We start from the raw sequence: 25,920 nt of genomic DNA on the forward strand, positions 1-25,920 counted from the left end.
GCCTCACCTCTTTACCTCTTTTTTTTTTTTTTTTTTTTTTTTTTTTTTTTTTAAGGTGATGCGCGCGCGCCAAAGAATTGTCTCCCGGTCCGCTATTTGGATCTGGGTCCGGCCCTCGCGCGCTCCGGGCCAACGGCGACCCGCCCAACGGCTACCGAGACCACGCCCTTTCTCTGATCAATTCGGATAGGCGGAAAGGAAAGGGGCGGGACTTGGCTGCAGCCAATCATCTAATAGAAAACATAAAAGGCGGGAAAAGGAGGAACCAAAAGGAGGCTAGAAGTGGCTCCCGGGAGCAGAAGAGGAAGCCAGGCAGACAGAAGAGTCTACCCTCCCAGTGAGGAGCGCTGGTCCTCGGCCCTCGGAGAATAGGTGGTTCTCTTCAGACAGCGTCCCCCTGGGGTCTCAACACTTCTGCCCCCACGTCCTTAGAAGGGAAGCCCCTAGTCTAAGAAGGTTGCCATGACTCTCATACTGAGTGGCAGCTGGTTTCTTGAGGCTTCAGTCTGAGACAATATGTCATCCTGAGACAGAGCTGAAGCCTAAGCAAGGCTCCTGTAATGGAAAATGACCCAAGTTAAGGAACACCTCAAATATCCCTGGGCTCTTCATGGTCTTCTATACCTAGGGGCAGCTGCATTCCCTCAAGGACCAGTCTACAGCCCCCTCACTAGTGCCCCATGTCCTGAGGTCCCTAATTCACTGCCTCAAGCCTCCATGCTGAGGGCCCAGCAGATTTGCCACCCCTTATCATCCTCACCCTGTATTCCCAAAATCCAGGACCCTCAGAACCCTCTGGCCCTCTATCGGCACCTGAGAACTCCAATAGCCCTGCAGCCTACATTTCCAACCTCTAGGACCCGAAGCAGCCTTTCAGCTGTGCTCCCATTTCCAGACCCTCCCTCATGCCCTATCTCTTAATCTCCAGCACCTAGGACCACCCAGCAGTTTCTCATTCCATATTCCTGACAACTGAAAACTGGAGCAGCCAGCCCCTTCATCTCATTCCCTCTGTTCCTAGGGCTCCTAACAGCCTCTCAGCCCATCCATCCCCACCCAAGCCTGGGCCAGCACTCCCTGCTCCCAGGACTTTGACTGTGACATTCCCATCCCTGTTGTCTTGCAGCAGCTGAACCCTGAGGTGGGCCTGAGGCACACAGGTAGTGGCACCCAGAAAGCAGCACCCAACAGCCCTGCTCCTTCCTCCCAGGACACTCAAAGAAGAGCAGCCACTATGCACCTCCCCGAAAGCCTGCAGGACCTGGCAGACAGTGAGACTGTGCGCTTTCTGAGGAGACCAAAGAGCGTCTCAAGGATCTTCGGAGGGGTGAGATCCTAGGGTTCAGGACACAGGAGACATCCAGGAACGGGGTGAGGGGGGGTTGGTGTGGTCAGTTAGGGAGACAAACAGACAGGAGCCCAAAGCTGATACCACCTTTTACTGAGTATCTGGTCACTAGCCATTGTCAGCATCAAATGAGTCGTCACAAGAAGGAACCCCCTCATGCCTGGGCACAGTCTGTAACACAAGCATATGAAAGACTGAGGTGGGAGGGTTGTCACAGGTTTGAGGCCAGCCTTGGCTACTGTGTAAGAAAACAAAAAAAAAGTGAAAGAACCCTTCAAAGGAGAAGATAAAGTAAAATACCCCCCAAAAAAAACCATAATTTTGATAAATGGCATCAGTGTTTGAAGACTGCTTGTCCAGTGGGGTAGCCACAAGCCACAGCAACTCCACTTCCAACTCATTCAATTCAAATCATTAAATTGCAATCATGGTGGCCATATTTCAGATGCATGGTGGCCACAGGTGCCTTGCAACTCTCCAGTAGGACAGCATAGATTGAGGACATTTCATCATACCAGGAAGTTCCAGTGTACAACATCCATTAAAGTTACCACAGAAAGGGGGCAGAGCCACTCAGTTCTCGGAGATGCTAGGACCCATCCATTCTCTACTTCTGAGGTCTCAGCACAGAGCCGGGAAGACCATGCACCAGACCCAGGCACCAGATGTGAGCAGTCACTGTGCCAGGCCTGATGTGGATGCTCTCTGTGCATCCTCTCCTGACTACCACATTCCCACTCATCCAGCCCACTCATGCTGTGTCACCTTGAAATGGAACCAGCCACTGCCCGTCTCTGAACATCAGTACAGGAGTGTCTATGGCTTCGACCTACACTGCTTCCTTCTCCTTTGAAAGAGTTTAAAAGTATATGTATGTGGCTTCATGAGTTTACGTGCGCCACATGCAAGCAGGTGCTGGTGAAGGCCTGAGGGGCTCAGGTCACCTGGAATTGGAGTTGGAGCCGGTTGTGAGCAGCCTGCTGTGGGTCTTAGTTACGTTTCTATTGCTGTGAAGAGGTAACGTAACCAAGGCAACTCAGAAACGAAGGCATTTAATTGGGGGCGTGCTTGTAGTTTCAAAGGGGAGTCCATGACCACCATGGCAGAGAGCAAGGCAGCAGCAGGCAGGCATGGCGCTGGAGCAGTAGCTGAGAGCTTACCTCTTACCTGCAAGTTGGGGGGGGGGAGAGAAACTAAATGGCACTTGAAACCTCAAAGTTCACCCTTAATGACACCCTCCTCCAAAAGGCCACATCCCCTAATCTTTACCAAACAATTTCACCAACTGGAGACCAACCATTCAAATATATGAGTCTGGCCAAGGTGTGGTGGCTACACCATCAATCCTAACACTACAGAAGCAGAGGGAGAAGGATCTGCCTGCATTTGAGACCAGCCTGGTCTGTATAGCAGGCTCCAAAACTACATAGAGAGGCCCTGACTCAAAACCAACAAAAGAACAAAACAAACCCAAAAACTCAAACACACGAGTCTGTGGGGGCCATTCTCATCCAGACCACCACACAGTAAACACTCGTAACCACAGAACCATCTCTCACACACACCCGCTTCTACATCCGGGTGTCTTTTGTTTGTTTTTGTTGTTTGAGACAGGGTCTTATTTTGTAGCCTAGCCCAGGCTAGCCTTGAATGCACAATAGTCCTCCTGTGTCAGCCTCCCTGGGTGCTGGGGCTATAGGAATGAGCCACCATGTTCAGCCAGCCTGTACTAGTTGTGTTGCTACCCCTGGACAGCACTGACAACTGAGGCAATGATGAGATGGGACAGGGCTATGGGAGGCAGGAGCAACCCTCTGACCTGGTTCTCCAGGGAGAGTCTCCAGGAAGTCGGCATTCTCTTCCTCCATATGTTAAACTCCAAAGTCTTTCCTCAGTTCCCAGGCCAGAGAGTCTTCTCTCCATCCTCTGGAACAGAGCCCAGACAGGGCTGGCTTTGAGGCCTGGCCTAGCCATGAGTCCATTAGAGAGACATAGTACCCTGTTAGCTGGGCTGTCTCAGGCATAACCAGCAGCAGCAGCAGCAGCAGCAGCAGCAGCAGCAGCCGCCGCCGCACCTTTCATTCCCAGACATGCCCTTTGGCTCAGTAGTTTACATGGTCAGACTCTACCTGTGTGGCCTGAAACAGCTTCTCTGAACTTTCGTGTCCTCATCTGGACCCTGAGAGTCCTCAACCCGCCTCCTGGGCAGGACTGCTGTGAAGATGAAACAAGGCAACACAGAGACAGGCTGACTAGTGGGGGGCTGGCATGTGCCAAGCTCTCCTTAAATAGCAAGCATTGTCACTGGAATAACTCTCAACTGTGAGGGAGGGGAGGGTTGGAGGAACCTGGCATGGCAGGAACCAGTGTCACACTGCCTTTCTTCCTTGTGAAAAAGGAGGAATTGTGACTGCCACACACCACTCCCTGGTGCCTTCTGTCCTCACCACAACCTGTAGCAAGGACATATTTGTATAATCCCAGAGGAAACTGAGACTCCTAGAGGTGGAGTGACTTGTCAAGGTGACCCATTTGATGAAGGAGTCAGATGCACTCACTGTTTCCAGTGCCTGGAAAGTAGAGGCAAGGATAAGGGAGCGGGGAGCCCAGGTAGCGGTGGTCCAGTGCAAGCTAGGAGAGAGGCAGCCAGCCGTGCCAGACCATATGGTCACAGACATGGCCCATGCCACCATCTCCCTCTGCCATAGTCCTCCTCCTCCTTCCCCTAGCCTGGTTCCTCAATGGGAGTCTCTGGGCAGCTGGTGCTTATGTCCTCCAGTCGCCTGCCAAACCGGCGCCTTAACTCAGGAAACTTTGCTCTCTCTCTGGAGACAAGACAGGGGAGAGGCAGAAAAGAGACTGGACACTGGCTTCAAAGAAATGGTATCCACAGGGGCTAGAGAGATGGCTCAGTGGTTAAGAGCACTGACTGCTCTTCCAGAGGTCCTGAGTTCAAATCCCAGCACCACATGGTGGCTCACAACCATCTTAATGAGATCTGATGCCCTCTTCTGGTGTGTCTGAAGGCAGCTACAGTGTATTATAAATAAACATATTTTTAAAAAAAGAAAAGAAATGGTATCCACAGACAGCTGACACCCTTCCCCACATTTCCAGTACCCTAGGCTTTACCATAGACAACAGCCCCTGGGGCCTGGAAGTCAGGAGGGCAGACTCAAGCCCCACTCTAGAGCACTTAACGTTAAGGGTCTGCTTCTTCTTCCTAGGTGAGTTCTAAGAACCATCGTTGTCCTGAGCACTTACTAGGCCTGGGCCCCCACTGCCCTTCTTCACAATATAGACACTGAGAAACTGAGGTTCCGAGGTCTGAATAACTTGCTCAAGCCCACACAGCTTGGCTGAATCAGACACATGTGGCTTTTCCTACTGCACTGTGATGTAGATTTATCAAAAATAGAAGTGAAGTCATAACACTCCCTCTGTGGACTGGTGCACAGTTGCAGGGAGGTAGCACAGGTGAAAAGAATATGAACGGAGGAATAATCGAGGTGCCTCCTCTCCTCGACTGAATCGTTCACTCCCAGACCAGTGGTTGTCACTCTTCCCAATGCTGCGATCCTGTAGCACAGTTCCTCATGTTGTGATGACTCCAACCATAAAATTATTTCCATTGCTACTTCATAACTGTAATTTTGCTACTGTTATGAATCGTAATATAAGAATCTGATATGCAGGATATCTGATATGTGACCCACAGGTCGGTCCCAGACTATCTTACAGCCTTCCTTCATAGATTAACCATAAAGTTCTCGGCAAGAAGAGAGACTAATTACTGTGCTTATAAAGCAATTATAGCAAAGGAGAGAGGGGCAGGACAAAGGCAGGTAAATTAGGGTCAGCCTTCATCTCATACCCCCACCAAAGGACGGAAAAAGAACAAGGAGGCAGAGTTGTTGTTCACACTCGTTTGCCGAGGCCTTGCTTACACTTGTTCGTGCAGACATACATAGACTCCTGCAGAGCCTGTCCCCGGGGTACAGATTTATCCACATTTTCATTCTTCCTTCTGCACAACTTCATTGCTTATAGTCAATCCCATCAATCACCGGATCCAGTTTTACATCCAAAACGTCTCTGAATTGCTCAGGACTCTGATTCCCCCTACCAACCTGCTCTGTGAACTTCTGCCTCACCCTTACCCCTTATCCAGGCCACTGGCCACATAACCCCAGAGAACTTTAATTCTTGGGTCTGTTCCTGGCTATCTTCTTAGAACACTCGATGCATGAGGAAATTCAAATGAAGGGCTAGAGAGATAGCTCTTGCTCTTCTAGGGGACCCAAGTTCAACTCTGAGCACCCACATTTTAATTTTCACATATCCGTAGATCTGTTGAGGTCTTTTGAGGACCAGCCCTTGCCAACATGTGAGCCTCACTTCACCTCTCAAGATCTCTTGTCTCTTTCTGATTCTTGAGGCAGAGTCTCATAAAGTCCAAGCTGGCCTGGAACTGGATATGTAGCTGAGGCTAGCTCCTGGCTCCTGCTTCCACTTTCTGAGTACAGGTCCTCAATCTGTGAGTCACACTTTTGGGGGTTGGTGACCCTTTCACAGGGGTCACATATCAGATATGTTGCTTATTTAGAGTTTTTACTGCTGTGACCAGACACCATGACCAAGGCAACTCTTATAAAGACATTTAATTGGGGCTGGCTTACAGGTTCAGAGGTTCAGTCCATTGTCATCAAGGTAGAAGCATGGCAGCATCCAAGCAGACATGGTGTAGGAGGAGCTGAGAGTTCTACATCTTCATCTGAAGGAAGCCAGGAACAGACTGGGCATCCTCAGGCAGCTAGGAGGAGGGTCTCCAAGCCCACCCACACAGTGACACACTTCCTCCAACATGGCCACACCTTCTCAATAGTGCCACTCCCTGGGACTAGCACATGCAAACTATCACAGATGTTTTCATTACAATTCAATACAGTAGCAAAATTAGTTACGAAGTAACAATGAAACTAATTTTATGGTCGAGGCCACAACACAGGAACTGTGTCAAAGGGTCGCAGCACCAGGAAATTGAGAAGCACTGGATTATAGGCACACAGCACTATATCCTGCAAAACTCTTTTAAGGTCCAGATCTTAACTTACTCCAAAATTCAGCCGCAGAACTTTGGATTCCACCCAAAGTTCAACTCTTGTCCACTCGATTCCACCCAAAGTTCAACTCTTGTCCACTCACTCCCCAGCATGCAGACTTACCCCTCCAGCCAATTCTACACCATGTGAAGGCTGTTTCCCCACTAAGAACTGATCCCGCCCTGCCCTGCCCTGCCCTGCCCTGCCCTGCCCTGCCCTGCCCTGCCCTGCCCTGCCCTTCGCTGCTCTGCCCTGCCCTGCCCTGCTCACAGCCCTCCACACTATAGTCCCACTACTCAGCCCTTCTCGTCCTGGAACACCCATGTAGAAAGACCCTGAACCACTCCACTCTCCATCCAGTCGACTCACATGGATGGGTTCCTTCTATGCCTAACAGAGCTTGTCACACTGCAGTATGACAGGCTTCAGCCTTTCACAGATTTGTGCTGGTAGAAGGAACCACTGCTCCCAAGGCAGGATCAAGCTTGAGGCAGAGTCCAAGTCAGGCTCTGCTGCTTACTAGCTGATAAATTCATCCAGTTCTCCATCCTCTGTATCTTAGTTATTGTCAGAAAAGTGCCTGTGTCTCGGTGTGGCTGTAGGCTAGTGTCACAGAAGGCAGGTGCACAGATGGGGTGCAGGGCAGTGCTGTATTGCTTACTTAGAATTCTAAAGCAAAAACTAGATGTAGCCCTACACCTGTAATCCCAGAACTTGGGAGGCTGAGGCAGGAAGATGATCGTGCGCTCAAGGCCAGCCAGGAAATCCTGTGAAGTAAAAAAGCAAAATGTTGACATTTTAATCCTGTAATCAATACTGCATCTTTGTTTTGTCTTTGCACATTTTCCTGTATATTTTGACAATTTCAAACATTTCAAAAAAGTGAATTGAGGAGGGAGCTGAAGAGATGGCTTGACAGCTAGACGTCCAGCACCTACCGCACAACCTGTTAGCTCTAGCTCCAAGCAGTCCAATGTCCTCCCTCCCTTCCTGTGGCTTACACACACACACACACACACACACACACACACGCCACACACACACACACACACACACACACACACACACACACACACACACACACACACACACACACACACACACACACACACACACACACACACACCACACACACACACGCACACACACACACACACACACACACACACACACACACACACACACACACACACACACACACACACACACACACACACACACACACACACACACACACACACACATATACCACACACACCACACACCACACACACACACACACACACACACATGCACCACACACACCACACATGCACACACACACACACACACACACACACACACACACACACACACACACACACACACACACCACACACACACCACACACACACACACACACACACCACACACACACACACACACACACCACACACGCACACACACACACACACCCACACACACACACACACACACACCACACACACACACACACCACACCCACACACACCACACACCACACCACACACACACCACACACACACCCACACACACCACACCCACACCGCTCCCCCCACACACACACTCACACACACACCACATATACCACACACACACACATATACCACACACACACATACACCATACACACACACACACACACCACACACACACACACACACACACACACACACAACACACACAAAACACACACACACACACACACACACACACACACACACACACACACGGCATAGATGTGTACAAACATGGGTAATTCAAAATCTTTTTAAAATGGGGGCCAGAATGCCAGGCAATGGTGGTGCACACCTACGATCCCAGAACTTGAGAGACGGAGACAGGTGGTTCTATGAGTTTGAGACCAGCCTGGTCTACAGAGTGAGTTCCAAGACAGAGAATCCCTGTCTCAAAAACAAACAAACAAACAAACAAACAAACAAACAAAAGCAATGGGGGCTGGAGAGATGGCTCAGCTGTGAAAGCATTGGCTGCTCTTCCAGAGGTAACAGGTTCAATTCCCAGCACCCAAAGAGTGGCCCACAAACCATCTGTAACTCCCCCCCCAAACACTGCATTTGTATAGTTAGTGCAAAATACCCATACATATTAAATGAATAAATTTTAAAACTAAGAAACAAGTCGGGTGGTGGTGGCACATGCCTTTATTCCCAACATTCGAGAGGAAAAAGCAAACAGATCTCTGATTTCTTGGCCAGCCTGGTCTACAGAGAGAGCTCTAGGACACCAGGGCTACACAAAGAAACCCTGTCTCCAAAAAAAAATTGTTTTTTAAAAAAAATTAAAATGAAGTGGGGCTGAACACAGAGTAGAGTGTTTGTGTGGAGTTTGGGTTTGTGAGCCAGGAAGGGAGAGGAAGGGGACAGAGAGCTATGTATGAGAGCGGGGTTGGGGTACCTCTTATTAGCTTTTAGAAGAGCAGGGTGGGGACCTCTTTTATGCTCTGAATAAGAGTGGTGGCAGGAAAGTCTAGAGCAAAGCAAGGATGAGTGGACAAAGCTTAAGTTAGCAGGAGAGCTTCAGAGGCCACCATGATGGGTTAGGACTGCCCTGCAGCACTGGGAGCCTTGAGGGACTGTGGTCAGGAAGAACAGAGGAGACTGGGGTTTCAGTAGGTTTCAGTCAGAGCCCAGAGGGAGGAAAGGAGGTGAAAGGCAGAGATGGGGCTCTGAGGCTGGAACAGGAAGGGCAGCTGCAGAATGGCCCATCCCCAGGGCGCCCACCCAAAGGGAAGGACATCTTGGAGGGGCACTGAGGCTAACCCTGTCTGTTGTGGTTCGCAGGTCTTCTCCCTGGTCATCTTTTCCTCTCTACTAACTGATGGTTACCAGAACAGGACAGAGTCTCCTCAGCTCCGCTGCGTCCTTAACAGCAACCACATGGCCTGTAGCTTTGCAGTGGGAGCTGGCTTCCTGTCCTTTCTTAGCTGCTTGGTCTTCCTTGCTGTAGATGCCCATGAGAGCCGCATGGTAGGCACCCGCTTTAAGACAGCCTTCCAGCTCCTGGACTTCATTCTGGCTGGTGAGTTCCCTTCTTCAGCTCTCTCAGGCTCTTTCCTAGTTCCTACAGGTCACAGTCCTGGGCCACCCACCAACCTGTGCCCAATGGTCCTCCCACTGTAACAGTCTGACTATGGTTCCTCCCAGAAGCATCTTCTAGTCCTTGTCCCTTCCAGCCCCCTCTCTGCCTCTAGCCAGAGTTGCTTTTCCCTCACATTCATTTCTGTGGCCCACTAAACATAGCCTGAAAAGCCCACCCTGTGGCAGGAATTTGATTTAGAGCACCGAACTGTACCGGGTACTGTAGTCATGTGGACACCTACTGGGCACTTCCAGTGTTAGGCCTGTGCCTCCTCTCCTCTAGCTCTAGGGTAAGTCCTGCCCATCTTCTCATTTTACAAGAAAAGCTGAGGCTGAGGTGGTCATGTGACTGAGCCACTGCTTCCTTGTAAGTGGCAAACCCCATGCCTCAAAGCACAGCACAGCCTCCATAGCCATGTCCCACTGTTCAGAAAGCGTGGTGAGCATTATTTTATATAGGAGTGCTCTGTCTGCATGTACACCTGCCTGCCAGAGGAGGGCATCAGATCCCAGTACAGATGGTTGTGAGCCACCATGTGGTTGCTAGGGATTAAACTCAGGACCTCTGGAAGAGCAGCCAGTGCTCTTTTTTTTTTTTTTTTTTTTAAGGTTTATTTATTTATTATATATGAGCACACTGTAGCTGTCTTCAGACACACCAGAAAAGGGCATCAGATCTCATTACAGATGGTTGTGAGCCACCATGTGGTTGCTGGGAATTGAACTCAGGACCTCTGGAAGAGCAGTCAGTGCTCTTAAACACGGAGCCATCTCTCCAGCCCCACAAGCCCACTCTTTATAACCAGATTCCGGATCCTCTTCACACTGCCCCTCTGTCCCTCCCCAGGAGCCATTCCTGGCACCTCAGGGCCAGAGGCTGCTTCTGTCAGAGAACCTCTGCAGTGGGAAGGTGCTGTCCTCAGGGTGAAGGACCCGTTCACATACCTCTAGCTCGTGAGCATATGAGGTGTGGCTGGCCCACAGGGAACTGGGTTCCTTTGTGATTCTGATGAGGTTGAAGCTGAAAGGGTGCCATGTTAGACTTGGGAGCTCCACTCCAGAAGTTAGATTTTGGGGATACCAAGGGATTTGGGTTGGCACCAGGGGTGTCCCAGGACTCTGTAGCCCACCCCAGCACACTTGGCCCCTGCCCCAGCATGTGTTCTCAGGTCTCTTCTTTCCTTGCCCCTCCAGTCCTCTGGGCAGGTGTCTGGTTTGTGGCCTTCTGCTTCCTAGCCAGCCAGTGGCAGCATTCGAAGTCCAAGCACTTCCTCTTGGGGAGCAGCAGCGCCAAGGCAGCCATTGCCTTTTCTTTCTTCTCCGTCCCTGTCTGGGTGAGGACAAGCCCTGGCCCCACCCAGGGTGGGTTGGGAGGGCTGTACATCTAGTGACTATGGCCAGGACTCTCCCCTGGCCTCTGCTGTCACCTCCAAGCCTGCCTTCCTCAGGCATCCCCATCCCGGGCACCTCTGGGCAGCGAGCAGACAGCTATCCACTGCATCCCCCAGGCCAGTCCCAAGGCCTCCCTCTCATCCTAGCCAACTTAAACCCTGCCCTTTCCTGCCCACAGATACTCCAGGCCTACCTAGCCTTCCAGGACCTCCGAGAAGAGGCTCCGGTCCCCTACAAGCGCTCCCTGGAGGAGGGTAGTGTGGTGCTGAACACCCTCTCTCCATCATCCACCACTAGCCCCGCCAACCCTACCGTCACAGGCCCCAACAGTCTGAGTTACAGCAGCTCAGCCATGTCCCCCTACATGACTGCTCCAAAGGCCCCACGCCTGGCCATGATGCCAGACAGCTAAACAGCCTGAGTACACGAGTAAACAGCCCCTCCCAGGGGTTTCTGAACAACCCTGTCCTGTCTGTTCCTCTCTCACCCTTGAGTGGCAGGAGGAGGAGGGAGACCCCTGCCACAGGTACATTTCTGTGCTACTCCCAAGCAGTCACCCTGCTGAGACAGGACACCCTGCCATGTCATCTGCGCCTTGAGCCCACACTGGCCTTGAGGAAGGGGCACAAAGGCCTCATGCTACATCTGAGGCTGAGGCTGAGGGAGAAAAGACTGTCTCCTCAGAGTACCAGTGAGAAAGAGTGCAGCCCTGGCCCAGCAGCCCACGTTCTTCATCCCCATAGAGATGAAGGCAGTCAACAGCAATGTAAGGGCTCAGTCAGGGCGCCGAGGCCATGGATGAGACCGACTCAGGAGAGAATCAAATACATCCAAGGCTATCATGGGAGACAGGCAAGTGTGCTAGACCCCCATCTCCAGGCCACACACCTGCTGGGAGGGATCAGCAATGGCTCCTTGTGCCAGAGAGATGATCTTTACCCACCACCCAGCCAAGGGGCTGAGGACGCAGAAACTCTCAAGGTTTCATTGAGAAAAGAAACAAGTTAGTTTTTAATATATTTCATTTAACTTACTATATCCAATGTGTTAACTGTTGTAACAAATAATTAATATGAAAATTCAACTTTCCTTTTTCTCTTTGTAAAACAGGGTCTCATTGTGTAGCTCGGGCTGGCCTAGAACTTACTGTCCCTAGCCTCATACTGGGATTACAGGCAGGTGCCACCATTCCCAGCAGGGACAGTTCCCAGGCAGCATTTTATATCCATTCTAACTATTAAAGTCCACTGTGCGCCTTCCCTCACCACACGGCTCACTTGGATCAGCCACGCCAAGTGTCATGGATGAGCGACTGACTGGCAGTGCCTCTCCTGATCCTTCTAGCAGTTTCTCTAGAACAACTTAAACATCTTTTTTGGTTGTTGTGGTTGGATTTGGTTTTGTATGTGAAATTAGTGGGTGACAGACTTTTAAAGGGAGCGAGGACTAGCTCAGTGGAGGGCTTCAGCTCACACACCCCCGGGTTCATTTAATCTCCAGCATCATAAACCAAATCAACAGTGACATCTATGATCCAATCTCTCAGGACAGAGGCAGGAAGGTCATAAGTTCAAGTTCAGGACTAAGGGATTTGAGGCCAGCCTAGGATGTGTGAGACCCTGACACACACAGTAAAACCTGTACAAGGGGTGGCATGACCTGCAGAGCATTTACAGAGTAAATGGACAGAGTATACACGTTATGAGGTCACATTTAGGCTCCAGCATGTCCTTTGTGAGGGCCTCCTGTGTGTTAGGCACAGAAACCACACAGCATTGGCCCAATGCAGAGGAGAGGACAGGAGAGTGACAGAGGCCCTCTGCCCTGGGAAATGGGCCTGAGCCTTCTATGCTGTCATGAGTAAAAAGCCTTCAACGTTTAATGTGATTTGTTAGATGGATACTCAAAGAGGCATCCAAGGATGAGCAGCCAGGGACCTGCCTACACCATGCTTTGTGTTCTACCAGACTTCTGGGCAAAACTTGTAAACAGGAGGACCGCTAAAACACCACACGGTAGTTAAACACGAGGGCCAGAGCCAGGAAGCCCAGGAACAAGCCCTGTCCCCATCTTTGCCTCTTACCCTCCCATGCCTCCTCACTTTTCTCATTGATGAAATGGGGCTGAGGACCAAATGGGAGCACCATGTGCTATGGAGGCTTGGCAAGTCCACTGGAAAAGTTAGCCCCAGTCCCCTAAGCTTGTCCAGACTTGGAACAGATAGAACTAAGAACTGGGAGTTCTCAAAGGACAAATAGGAAAATCCAGAGGATGACTGGGGCTGAGCTCAGTGGAGGACCGCTTGCCCAGGATGCATACAAGGCCCAGACATTGATCCCCAGCATTGTAACAAACAAAAGATTTTCCTGCCAGATACAGCCAGGCAGAGCCACAAGTCAGAGACGGCCAGTGGGCAGCCCATCATTTGTGGGGTTTGGGGTTTGGTTTGGTTTTTTTTGGGGGGTGGGGTTGTTTGTTTTTGTTCTGCTGTTTTGGTTTTCTGAGACAGGGTTTCTCTGTGTAGCTCTGGCTGTTCTGGAACTTGCTCTGTAGACCAGGCTGGCCTCGAACTTACAGAGACCTGCCTGCCTCTGCTTCTCAAGTGCATGCCTGGCTTTCATTTGCTTTTTAACTCTATCAACAAAACCACACTCAGTGTCACCCAATAATAAATGGTTATTACAGCTCATGGGCAAGATAGCGACATGGCAAATGCAGGTGTCCCACCTCCTCAGCTTCAACCATCTGCTGCCATGTGAATGACGACCACCACTGCTGAATGGACCACCTTCTTTTAAAGGGGCCAGATATACAGACTGTGGTATAAAGATCTCATTTTTAAAAGTTAGTAACCTTTTCTTTGTTTCATTTTTATTAAACAATATCAAAATGTCAGGTTTGGAGTCTGGCTGGATAGGTGGCCCAGCCCTTAGGAGCACTTACTAGCTGCTCATGCAGAGAACCTGAGTTCAATTCCCAGTACCTACATAGCGGCTCACAACTGTCTTACTTCAGTTCCAGGAGATCTGACAGCCACTCCTGGCCTCTGTGGGCACCAGGCACTCAAATAGTATACACACATACATGCAGGCAAAATACTCATACACATGAAACAATTATTTTTAAAGCCAATTGGGGGAAGGATGGGGACTGTCCCATCCACAGGCTAGGATATGCATTGGTCTTCAAGGTCCTCTGTGGTAGTTCGGTCTGGACAATCATCAGGTAAGTTTCTGTACTAAACAAAGCATCAGATTCTCCCAACCTCTTCCCTGCAGAACCTCAAGGCATCAAGGTGCACAGGAGAGTCCCGGGAACCCCATTTCTCATCTTCCTACTACCTCCAGATGATTATTCCCAGAAGGTCCATGATGCAAAAGTGGATCAGGCCCAATACAAACCAAAGCAGGCAGTGAGCAGCAAAGAGGACAGTTTTCCTTGGTTTATTTCAAGAGAACAAAGAGTCAGCCATCAAATTCTGTACAAAAACATGGTGTCAGAGTGTAGTTAGGTCACCACCTGGGTCAGCCAACCTCTTTCCCTTGCCTAAGCCCATAGCGTCCCCTTATTTATCAAAAACAGGACAAGCCTACCCTTCCCTCCCCCCACACAAAAAGCTAACAAATTCTGGGGGGGAAAATCATGAAAAATTAGGAGACCCTCCTTAACTTTCTTCCTTCTTACCACCGATCCAGGAACTTGAAGGGAACATCGTGGTCACAGCCAAGGTGGGCAGGCAGACATTGGCAGACGTAGTGTTTGGCAACCATGGGGCTGGGGTGGGACCTTGGAGAAGGGGACAGACCTCCACCGGCCCTGGTCCAGAGAACACTCAAAACACAGTTTATAAAAAATCAGGGCCAGGTAGAAGAGAAAAAAGTCATCAGAATCAAAAACTAAATAGTGGAAAGATTTGTTTTTTGTTTTTCTTCTCTAAAAGGCAAAAGGCTACAAACAGCTCAGGTCCTGAGCTCCCCAGGAGAGGGGTCTTCCATGGACCCAAAACCCAGCTGGAGGGGCAGGGAGCCAGGAGAGGTGAGCTCTTCACAAAGTCAACTCTGGATGGAAGGCTCTTGGTCTCCACAGCCTTTCTCTTCTCGGCCTCCTGCCCTGCCTCGGAGAAGGCTGGTGAGGCCAGGGTTACGCCGGCAAGCTCAGCTTCTTCCCCTTTAGGACTGTGGAGAGAGAGACAAGGTAGGCCTTACCTTCCACCTCCCACCCTGAGCAAGGTCCGCTGTGAGTTGTTCCAGGAAAGGGAAGCCCCAGAACTCTGCATCCTGAACTACTAGGTTGAGTCTAGATCAACCAGGAGTGGAACAAGAATCATGACCTTGTCACACGGCCTGAGCAGAGGAGGTCATAACACTTTGTTTCGCTATAGAAAGGGGTAGACAGACTGGCAGGGTTGACTAGACAAGATTCCCTACCCCTTCCAATGCTCCAAGCCTTAATTCTTGGGCCTGAGTACAACCTGACCTCCAAGCTCTTGTCTTGCTTGTCCCAGACTCTTTGTATTTTTGTGATGCTTAGGCTAGCCTGAAACTCAGCACAACCCTGCCTTAGCCTCCACAGTGCTGGGATAACAGACTGGCCTTACTGCCTCTTTCCTTTACATACTGATTCCCGGCCTTTAGGTTTTTGCTTAAACATCACTTTAAGATGCCCACAGGCCGTGGTTAAGGCAGGTCCCACCCTTGTACCTCATCCCCCCAAGAATGCATGCCTGCCTTCGCCCATTCAGTGCTCCTCTCATCGCTAGAGTCTTCCCATACGGCTCATGCACCACCATCCTCAGCAGGACCTAAGGGAGGATGGGCCTCAGCGACCGTCTCCACTACAGCTGACACGACAGAGACTCAAGAGTTCATACAGTGAGATGAATGAATCTCACTGGACAAGAGTCCCTGTTCTACCTGTTCTCCACTTGTAGTAATCCAGCCTGAGAGTCAAAATTTGAGCCTCAGGGACACAGGGTTTGGAGTCTAAATAGGGGATAGTGAAACCCCCAAAGCCAGAAAAAGAAGCCCCATCCCTCAAGTGATATTTAGGCATAAACAGACCCTGGGCCCATGGAATATAGGAGTGGGGAGGGAGCAGACCTTCCAGCCAGCCCTGCACCCCAGCTACCTTTGGTGATGTAGAGGTAGAAGAAATCGCAGTAGAGGACTGTCTGGACCAGGCCAGCAACAATGGCAATGAGGTCAAAGAAGCCCTCGAAGTGGTAGCGCCAGATCCAGTTGAAGAGATAGAGTGTACGGTAGACACCCAGTGCGAACAGGTAATGGCTGGTGATGGTCTCTGCCTCGCCCGTCTTGCTCACCATGAACAGCTGTGGCAAGATAGCCACTGACTCCAGGTAGATGGAGAAAGTCCAGAGGATCTGCAGAGTAAGGGACAGGATGAGGCTCTGCCAGCAGCATCACAGGACAAGAACTCAAGATGTGCCCCTCCCGAGTGAGCCCACACTGCCAGGCCACCATTCTGTCCTCATCACAGCCTCTAACTGAAGCCTGAGGTGATCAGACCCTTTCCCATGACCACAGAGCTCAGCAGCAGGGCCAGGGGCCAGGCCAGAGCTCATGCGCACTTTCCACATCTCCACCTCCATGTCTCTGCCTCATGAGGCAGAGGTAGGTGGATCCCCGAGTTCACTGGTCTACAGGCAAGGATACACAGAGGGCCCCCTCCAAAAACTCCAAAATAACATACAGACTGTTATTCCCTTGCTTAAAATTCCTTGATGGCTTGTTACTAGTCAGAATAAAATCTAGACTGCAGACCTTTCCCTCTCTTCCCTCTCTGGGCAGCACAGACCAAGTTTCCTCCTGCCTAAGGCCTTTGCACTCACTCTTCCCCAGCTTATCATCCCACTGAGCCCTGCCAACCTCAGCAGCCAGTCACTTCCTGGAAAAGGCCCACCTTGGACATTCCTCCTCCAAGAATCATGACAATTTGCCTTTTTGGATTGTTTTATTTAAAATTAAAGTATGGGGCTGGTGTGATGGCTCGGTGATTAAGCATACTGGCTGCATATCTAGAGGACCTGGTTTTGGTTCCCAGCATCCACATGGCCCTCACAACTGTAACTCCAGTCTCAGGAAATCCAATACCCTCTTCTGGCCTGTGGGGGTGAGGTGTATATGCACTGCACAGACATACCCGCAGGTAAAACACCCCCTATAGTGGTTTGAATATGCTTGGCCCAGGGAGTGGCATTATTAGGAGGTGTGCCTTGTTGGAGGAAGTGTGTCACTGTGGGGGTAGCTGCCTGGGAGACAGTCCTCCCCTAGCTGCAGCTGGATCAAGATGGAGAACTCTCAACTCATCTCCCATCACGCCTACCTGGACGCTGCCATGCTCCCACCTTGGTGATAATGGACTAAACCTCTGAACCTGTAAGCCAGCCCCAATTAAATGTTGTCCTTTTAAGAGTTGCCTTGGTCATGATTCACAGCAGTAAAACTCTAAGAAAGAAGTTGGTACCAGGGACTGGGGTATTGCTATGATAGGCCTGACCATGCTTTTGTTTGAAAGAATATGGATTTTAGGACTTCGGATTTGGAAAGCCATGGAATGCTTTAAGTGGGACATAATGGGCCATGCTAGTAGGAATATGGGGGTTAAAGAGATGGCTCAGCAGTTAAGAGCACTGACTGCTCTTCCAGAGGTCCTGAGTTCAATTCCCAGCAACTTCTCTGGTGTGTGTGATGACAGCTACAGTGTACTCAGATACCTAAAATAAATAAATAATTCTTTAAAAAAAAATGAGGGGCCATGTTCCAGCCCCAGCAAGCAGAACTCCACAGCTTTGGCCATGTGGCTCTGGCTTTAGAGTTCAGAGTGAAAGGGACTGGTGGGACAGTTGGTGCTGGTTAGCCGGAGCTCAGAAATTATCAGTGATAGAAAGAGACCAACATCAGTGAGGAGAAATCTGGTAAGTGTTTTCTGAACGCACAAAGGAGCTGTATCCCAGAGGCAGCCAAAGTTGTACCTGGTGCTGGTAGCTAGACTTGATAATGTGTAAGAATCACCAGGTGTTAGTACTTTTGAAGGTCTGAAGGGGTCATAAAGAGGGGCTGGGGCTTGGCACTGTGAGAGGCCCTGGAAGGCCATTGGTAAAGGTTGAGTCACAGCTGCAGTTGACAGCTCGGGACTGAAGTTGTCGTGAAAAGGAACTGAGGCTTGGCACCAGGAAGAGAGTCTGTGAGAGGCTATTGGTGAAGCCTGGTTGCTATGGAAGGCCCCAGTGTATTGGAGATGCCAGTACCATGGGATGATCACCAAGAACAGCAGCAGCCGTGGAGTGGATCAGCCTGAAGCTAGAGTGCTACAGAGGGCAGAGCTGGAGAAGTGACCCAAGCCCTTCGGAGGAGCCCAGAAAATCATGTGTGGATCCCAGACATTGGAACAGAAGCTGCCAGGTTGAAGTTGTCTTGGAGACCCCAACATGTTCAAGATGCCAGAGCCATGGGACGCCTGCTGAGGAAAGCTGCTAACAGGAGTGGAAACAGCCAGGGAAAGTAGTTTGTTGCAGTCAACAAAGCTGAAAGGAGCTAGAGCTCCGAAGAGCGGTTTTACATCAGGCATGGAGATGCAGCATTTGGAGTTTGCCCAGCTGGGTTTTTGGTCATCCTTCAGTCTAGTATTTCCTCATTATGACATTTTGTAAAGGTAATGTATACCCTGTGATGTTGGAGGTATGTGATCTGCTTTTTAATTTTGACTTTATAGGGGATTAGAGAAGTGACTGGCTGACTCTCAGAGGAGACTTTGAACCTTTAACATTGTCGAGACTGTTATATGGAGTATGGACTTCTGAAGTTGGACTAAGTGTACTTTGCATTATGCTATGGGTAGGCATGGCCCCCAAAGACTCATATGTTTGAACAAGCCTATGGGGCCAGGGAGTGGAATATAGTGGTTTGAATGTGCTAGGCCCAGGAAGTGGCAACTATTAGGAAGTGTGGCCTTGTTGGAGGAAGTGTGTCATTGTAGGAGTGGCCTCTGAGACCCTCCTCTTAGCTGCCTGGGAGACAGTCTTCTCCTGGCTGCAGTTGGACCAAGACACAGAACTCTTAGCTCCTTTCCAGCACCATGCTTCCTGCCTCGATGATAAAGGGCTGAACCTCAGAACCTGTAAGCCAGCCCCAATTAAATGTTTGTCCTTTGTAAGAGTTGGCTTGGTCATGGTGTCTCTTCACAGCAATGAAAACTCTAAGGCACCCACACACATAAAAATGTTTAAGAAAAAGTTTATGTGGGGCTCGAGAGATGGCTCAGTGGTTAAGAGCACTGACTGCTCTTCCAGAGATCCTGAGTTCAAATCCCAGCAACCACATGGTGGATCACAACCATCTGTAATGGGATCTGACGCCCTCTTCTTGTGTGTCTGAAGACAGCAACAGTGTACTTATACATAAAGTAAAATAATTAAAAAAGAAAAAAGTTTATGTGTATGTATGTTTAGCTTGCATATGTATCTGTGCCCCACATGGTGCCTGCAGAGACCAGAAGAGAGTGGGTGCTGGGAATCAAACCCCCCAGCACTGGAATATCAGCAAGTGCTTATAATGACTGAGCCGTCTTTCCAGCCCTATTTATGTGCATGTGTGTGTGCACCAGAGTATATGTGTGTGTACCACAGTACAAGACAATACGCTCAGGACAAGAGCTTATCAGACTCCCTGACTTTCAGGCAGTCGTCAGCTACAATGTGCTGGATGCTGAAGCCAACCACGTCTTCTGCAAAAATCAACACATGAAGAGGCGTGTGCAGGGAGGCAGAGCTGGCCACATTTGAGGCCAGCCTGGTCTACAGAGCGAGTTGCAAGACAGCCAGGGATACACAGAAAGACCTTGTCTTGAAATACCAACCAAACCAAACCAAACCCGAAACAAGTGATCAACCACTGAACCACCTCTCCTGCACCCTTGTTTTGTTCTGGGGTGTTTGAGACAGGTGGTACTACCCAGCCTGTCAGGCCTGGACCTCACAGAGCACCTCCAGCTTCTCCAGTGCTGGGCTTAAAGGCAATGCTCTGTCAAACTTGGCCTCTTTGTTTACTTTCTCAAAGAATCTTGGTCTAAAGCCTGGCTGTCGTGGAGCCGGCACTGGACCCAGGAACCCGTTATCACTACACACGAGTTAGTCTACTGCACGTGGCATGCCATCCAGTCACGGCTCCTTTCTGTGAATCCTATGAGGCCTGGAACCTGTGTCTTGTTCACCCCAGGGTCCTCAGCACCAGGCACAGCTCCTGAACCAGGGCAATGAGTCACCTAGAGTGAGCAGCTGCAAAGGGTGCCCATGTACAACAGAAGCCACCCTAAGGGAGCATGGCCAGCCACCCTGATGACCAGGTCATCACAGCCTCTGAAAGTCTCTCTCTGAAAGTCCCACCTGGGGCACACGGTCAGCTTCATACCTGAAACCTCCCCTCAGAGAACAAAGGCAGGTGGCAGCTGTGGCTTCTCCTCGGTTGTTTTGGTTTGCAGGAAGGAAGTGAGAAAGACAGGACATGCTGGTAACAACGTCTGGTACACCATGGGACACCAAGTGGCCTCTGCCTTAACATTTCAAGGTGGGTCCAGCTGTGATCCTCATTATACAAATGAGCAAACTGAGGACCCAAGGACTAAGAACCCCACTCCTGGCAGGTGGACTCCAGGCCTGTCCCCTTCCCTGGCTACCCAGACTCCTCTGGGAGGCCTTTCGAGGGATAAATAGACCCATTAGGCTGCACAGCACTCAGCTCTTATCCCTGGGGGACCCTCGGGGACTGAAGCACAGCATTAAAAAAACCACTAAAGTTTGATGTCTGAATTATTTTTTAATTTTTTTTTTTTTTTTTTGGTTTACTTCATGTGTGTTACTGTGGGGTTTTTTTTCCCCCTTATTTTGTGTGTATGTATATGTGTGAAAAAGAGACAGACAGACAGACAGACACTGACTCACATAGGCCAGGCTGTCCTTTAACCTGGAGATCCACCTGCTGGATTAAAAGCATGATCCACCATGCTCAGCTACATTTTTTTTTTAAATACTACTGTTGTCTTCTACTTTTTTTTTTTTTTTTTTTTTTAGATTTGTTTATTTATTATATATAAGTACACTGTAGCTGTCTTCAGACACACCAGAAGAGGGCATCGGATCTCTTTACAGATGGTTGTGAGCCACCATGTGGTTGCTGGGAATTGAACTCATGACCTCTGGAAGAGCAGTCAGGGTGCTCTTAACCGCTGAGCCATCTCCCTCCAGCCCTACATTTTTTTTTTTTTTTTTTTTTTTAAACGTGTAGCCCAAGTTGGCCTCGAACTCGTGATCCTTCTGCCTCTGCCTCCTTCAGTAAATCCTACCGGTGCGCACCACCACAATCAGCTCAGCCACATTTTTAAATTAATGTATATGAATGTTATGTTCGTGCCTGGGGCCACAGAGGTCAGAAAAGGGTATCGGGTCCCCTGGAACTTGAGTTAGAAGGTTGGGATCAAACGTGTAAGCGTGTGAAAACTGGGCTACACCCTTCTGAAGATGCCCTTAGTCACGTCTCTCCAGACCCAGGAATGTTTTTTAAGATTTGTTTTTATTTTTATTTATGTGTATGTCTGTATATCTATATAAGTGAATGCCACATATACATTGGGTGCCTGTGGAGGACAGAGAAAAAGCATAGGACCCCTGGACCTAAAGTGACAGTAGTTGTGAACGCCTGATCCAGGTCAGATTCTGGGGACCAAATCCTCCAAGAGCCGGGAATACTCCTAACCACCGAGCCTCTCTAGCCTGGAATCTGAACTTCGTTTTGTTTTATTTATTTATTTATTTATTTATTTTCTTTTTTCGGAGCTGGGGACCGAACCCAGGGCCTTGCGCTTGCTAGGCAAGCGCTCTACCACTGAGCTAAATCCCCAACCCGTTTTATTTATTTTTATTATTCTTCATTCATTCATTCTTTTGGGGGCAGGATCTCACTATGTATTCTTGGCTGGCCTGGAACTCACTGAGATCTACCTGCGTCTGCCCCGGATTAAAGAAAGGCACCTGGAGAGCTATGGTGTACAGGCTTGTAACCGCAGCTCTTGGTAGGCTGAAGCACGAGTATTAAACTGATGGCCATTCTGGCGGGCACAACAAAATCTTGTCCTAAAAGTTATTTCCCCTCTTAAAGTGTACTACTTACTAGCATAGGCTCAGAAAACAGTCACCCTCTCTGCTTACCCCACCTCAGTCAGTCCCCCAACCTGGAAAGTAAGTCCTGTAACCCAGCTCAGCTGTGGCAGGGAATAAATCAACGGTTTAGTAATGCCCTGTGCAGCTCAGTGATAGTGGCACGTTTGTACAGTCAGGGTCTAGCTGGGCTCCCACCACAACAGCCACCTTCCCTCTGCTACTTCTGGGGCCCATGGGCCAATGTTGACTTTAGCCCGCACAGAGCTCTTACTAATATATTTTGAGCTTTGCACAGTGGCAGTATCACAGCCAATGAAGTTTATCCAAGGTGCAATTATTGCTAACTGAAAACTCTTCTCCTGGTGTGGAGGTGGCGCACGCCCTTTGATCCCAGCACTCAAACGTGGGAGACAGAGGCAGGCGGCTCTCTAGAGTTCCAGGGTAGCCTGGTCTACAGAGCAGCCAGGGCTACAGAGAAATCTCATCTCAAAAAGACAAAAACAAAAACAAAAAATAACAACAAAAAATAATTTTTTCCCCAATATTCCACCATGACGATTGGCACTGATAATTTTTGTCAATCACTATGGAGACATAAAAATAAGAGAGAAGGAAGCACAAGGCCCTGGGTTCGGTCCCCAGCTCCAAAAAAAAAGAACCAAAAAAAAAAAAAGAAAAAAAAAAAAAAAATAAATAAGAGAGAAGGAAAAAAGAAATATATCTTGAGTATGTGGCTAAAACTTTAAAGCTAGATCTTGTCCGAGGACTCCCAAATTTCAGCTTGTGTTGAAAACCTATCTGACCAGCCAGGGCTGGCTTCCCGTAAGACAGGAGTGAGCTGCAAGGGAAGGAGTTCCAGTTGATGGATGCCACCAGCCCATGAGGCCAGAGTTGGACACATACAGACCCAACCCTAACACCAAAGGGTTAAAAATCAACAGCTAGGGCTGGAGAGATGGCTCAGAGGTTAAGAGCACCCGACTGCTCTTCCAGAGGTCATGAGTTCAATTCCCAGCAACCACATGGTGGCTCACAACAATCTGTAAAGAGATCCGATACCCTCTTCTGTCCAGCTCAACAAATAAAAAAAAAAAAAAAAAATCAACAGCTAGCACCTGGCGGTGGAAGTACCATACAGTACTAGCCAGTCCCTCAACAAATGCTGACTTTCTCATCTCAAACCAGACCACTCCAAAAACATTAACCTCCCTCACAGCTGAGAGGGCTGGAGTGCTCAGGGGTGCACAGGACCTATGCAATGTCCATCCTGCACATTACAAAAGGGTGCTAAGTGGTAGGGACTAACTTCCTTTTGTGGTTGTGTGTCCTTTTAGCTGCTGTTAGCCTTTGATGGCTGAACCATCCCTCCAGCCCCTCATTTCCCCATTTTACAAAAAACCCAGGTGTACATGGGTCCATAGTCCCACTGCTGTCCAGTTGAAGAAGCTTCTAGTCCCTGTACCTCAGCTGAGTCTCTGCATATAACCAACAGGCAACCCTGAACTCAGTAACCCTCTCATGACCCATCTTACAATGGGGAAACTGAGGCAAAGACAAGACAAGCCACAGGCTGAAGTCATTAAAGTAGAAGTAGGAGCTCCCAGCCAGGTGATACGACATACAGCTATCATCCAGGCAATAAAGCAAGAGGATTGTAAGTTCTAGGCCAGCCTTTGAACCAGAGTAAGCCCCTATCTCAAAACACCAATGACTGACAGTGGCTCGAGGACAAAGCACTGGCCTCTCATGCACAAGGCCCTAGACTTTATCTCCAACACTTCCTGAGAGGAAAAAGACAACTAAAATTCTGATGTGGATCTGAGACTTAAATTCAGGTGGCCTCACCTCAGAGCTCGTATTGCCATCCCTAACCCTAGTCAGCCCAGTTCTTACTGGACATTCGAATGACACAAGGACCGGTTTCCTCATCTGAAAACGGGGTGCTACTCGATGCAGAGCAGCACAAAGTGTGCAGTGTTGTGACTGTCTTCACAATGTCTGCCACCATGAACCTAGGCTGGGCACGTAGCTCCTAAACGAGGAAGCCTCAGCAAACTGTGTAGAGGAAAACACCTGACAGAGCCTGCTGTCAGACACTCTGCCCCGGCCCAACCACTACACAGTCCCAGCAGAAACTTACCTCCAGAGGGGTGAAGTCATGGTTGACCAGGAACGCCAAAACAGCAGTAGGAACAACGAGGAACTCTACCCGGAAAGTGTCGTGGTTCCCATCATACGTAGCTTTGAACTTGCTGTAGATCATCCACACCGTGGTAAAGGAACAAGCTATGTAGACCACCTGATAAGAGGATAACAGAGCACCTCAGCTCACAGGTAAGGCCTCAGGTAGTGAGTGAGAAATCATGCTCCCAGCCACCTCCCCTCAGACCATATGTCTAGGCCCAAGCCTCTTTAGTGGCTCCTCCCTGATCCCTGGCCTGGAACCCTGCCACAGGGGGCTGACTGCAACTCTACCTTCATGCAGGTATTGTAGAGTGAAATGTAGTTGGTGAACAGGTCCAGATATCGGGCAGTGAACACCACAGCAAACAGGACTTGGCTCTTCCCTGAAATGCCTGGTTGAGACAGAGAACGAGGGGCAGGGTGGGGGGAGCTGGAGGTGGGCTACTTGGGCAATAATAAACTAGCATGCAGCGCCTGGGCCAGCCGGCTCGAGCTCTAGAACACAGCGGTCCCCAAAGGCCTTTAAGCCTGAGCACGGCCCTTTCCCACCATCCACAGCCAGGGGGCAGCCGGCCCCAAAAATACTACAGACCGAGGCTCCATCCCAGGCTAGGCCTCGCCGGTACTTCTGTCTCCTTCAGGCTCCCCTGACAGTCTGGACCTACATTGGGACTTAGGAAAAGCCCTGCCTGACTTCAGCCTCCCAGTCGATCACCTTCCTCCGGCTCCCTTCCTGGCCTTCCACAGTCCACGTCACCAACTCCCAGCCACCTCCCCGCCTGCCATGGCTCCTGGTTCCCAGCCCCGGAACACCCATAGCTGTCCCAAAGGGTGCTGCAGAAGGTTGAACTGAGCGCCCGAAGCCACCCCCACCAAAGTATGTGTACCCCTTAGTCTAGGGAAAGGAGTTGACCCCCTGGTGACCCTAGAACTAGAAGAGTGATCCCCAGCAGGCAGTCCGGGAGGACTCTGACCTGCCGAGCTCCAACCTTCCCTGTTCCCCAGGGCGGCCCGCTCCCGCCCCCTCTCCGCGGGGGGAGCTCTCACCCGCACACGATCGGGACTTCCAGATTTTGAGCAGTAACAAGATGATAGCTAGGAGGTGGGAGAGGTCTCCCAGGAATCGGAAGAGGTTCATGACTGGAGGACTCGGGCAGGGCTGAGCTGGGGGGGAGGCTGGCCGGCCGGGCTGCCCCGGAGCTGTGGTGCTGCTGGGCTGAGGGCGGGAGAGAAGCCCTTCGGTAGCTCAGCTCCGGGGAAGGGGCTCTGGAAGGTGAGCCGAGGCCGGAGCTGGTGGTAAAAGCTGGCTGGGAGAAAAAGGAGGAGGGCCGAGGTGGGAAGGGAGGAGTCTGGGCTGGAGCGCCACCCCAAGGGCGGGTTGACTCTCTGGCGCCCTCTGGCGCCTGCCACCTGCCTTGCAGAGTCGTATGGAATAAGCTTTCCTCAGCCTTCTACAATTGCTGGAAGGGTCTTTAGGGCCCCACATTCCCAGGTGCCTTCTCTTTAGTAAAGAACTGTAGAGAGTCCGCCTAACCTCTGCCCTTAAGCAGGAATCCTGGAGTCTGAATTCTGAATCTAAAGATTCTAGCGCTGCCTTGGGTGATG

The 25,920-nt window shown here is 50.1% G+C and overlaps 2 protein-coding genes and 1 pseudogene across 2 annotated transcripts; 2 read left to right on the top strand and 1 right to left on the bottom strand.

Moving 5' to 3' along the window:
- The first annotated feature begins 66 nt into the window (after positions 1–66).
- On the top strand, positions 67–11,421 carry Syngr4 (synaptogyrin 4). The gene is made up of 5 exons (XM_032893601.1): positions 67–372; positions 1,127–1,327; positions 9,273–9,510; positions 10,764–10,903; positions 11,140–11,421. Exons 2-5 carry the CDS (start codon positions 1,235–1,237, stop codon positions 11,371–11,373), a joined length of 705 nt encoding a protein of 234 aa, XP_032749492.1. The 5' UTR covers positions 67–372; positions 1,127–1,234; the 3' UTR covers positions 11,374–11,421.
- A 2,967-nt stretch (positions 11,422–14,388) lies between these two features.
- Positions 14,389–25,648, bottom strand: Kdelr1 (KDEL endoplasmic reticulum protein retention receptor 1). The gene is made up of 5 exons (XM_032893600.1): positions 25,363–25,648; positions 24,607–24,707; positions 24,272–24,430; positions 16,089–16,341; positions 14,389–15,136 (listed from the first exon to the last, which is right to left on the bottom strand). The coding sequence occupies exons 1-5, from the start codon at positions 25,451–25,453 to the stop codon at positions 15,102–15,104; spliced, it is 639 nt and encodes a 212-aa protein (XP_032749491.1). The 5' UTR covers positions 25,454–25,648; the 3' UTR covers positions 14,389–15,101.
- On the top strand, positions 22,415–22,498 carry LOC116894827 (annotated as a pseudogene).
- Positions 25,649–25,920: the final 272 nt, after the last annotated feature.

The sequence above is a fragment of the Rattus rattus genome, chromosome 2 (assembly GCF_011064425.1).
Source record: "Rattus rattus isolate New Zealand chromosome 2, Rrattus_CSIRO_v1, whole genome shotgun sequence".
NCBI classification, from domain to species: Eukaryota; Metazoa; Chordata; class Mammalia; order Rodentia; family Muridae; genus Rattus; species Rattus rattus.

Coding starts and splice junctions, on each gene's coding strand:
- Syngr4 (XM_032893601.1), top strand. CDS start 1,235: ATGCACCTCCCCGAAAGCCTGCAGGACCTGGCAGACAGTGAGACTGTG. Junction 9,511..10,763: donor CCTGGACTTCATTCTGGCTG/GTGAGTTCCCTT, acceptor TTGCCCCTCCAG/TCCTCTGGGCAGGTGTCTGG. Junction 10,904..11,139: donor TCTTCTCCGTCCCTGTCTGG/GTGAGGACAAGC, acceptor TCCTGCCCACAG/ATACTCCAGGCCTACCTAGC.
- Kdelr1 (XM_032893600.1), bottom strand. CDS start 25,453: ATGAACCTCTTCCGATTCCTGGGAGACCTCTCCCACCTCCTAGCTATC. Junction 24,708..25,362: donor GAAGTCCCGATCGTGTGCGG/GTGAGAGCTCCC, acceptor TGTCTCAACCAG/GCATTTCAGGGAAGAGCCAA. Junction 16,342..24,271: donor ATGACTTCACCCCTCTGGAG/GTAAGTTTCTGC, acceptor CTTACTCTGCAG/ATCCTCTGGACTTTCTCCAT.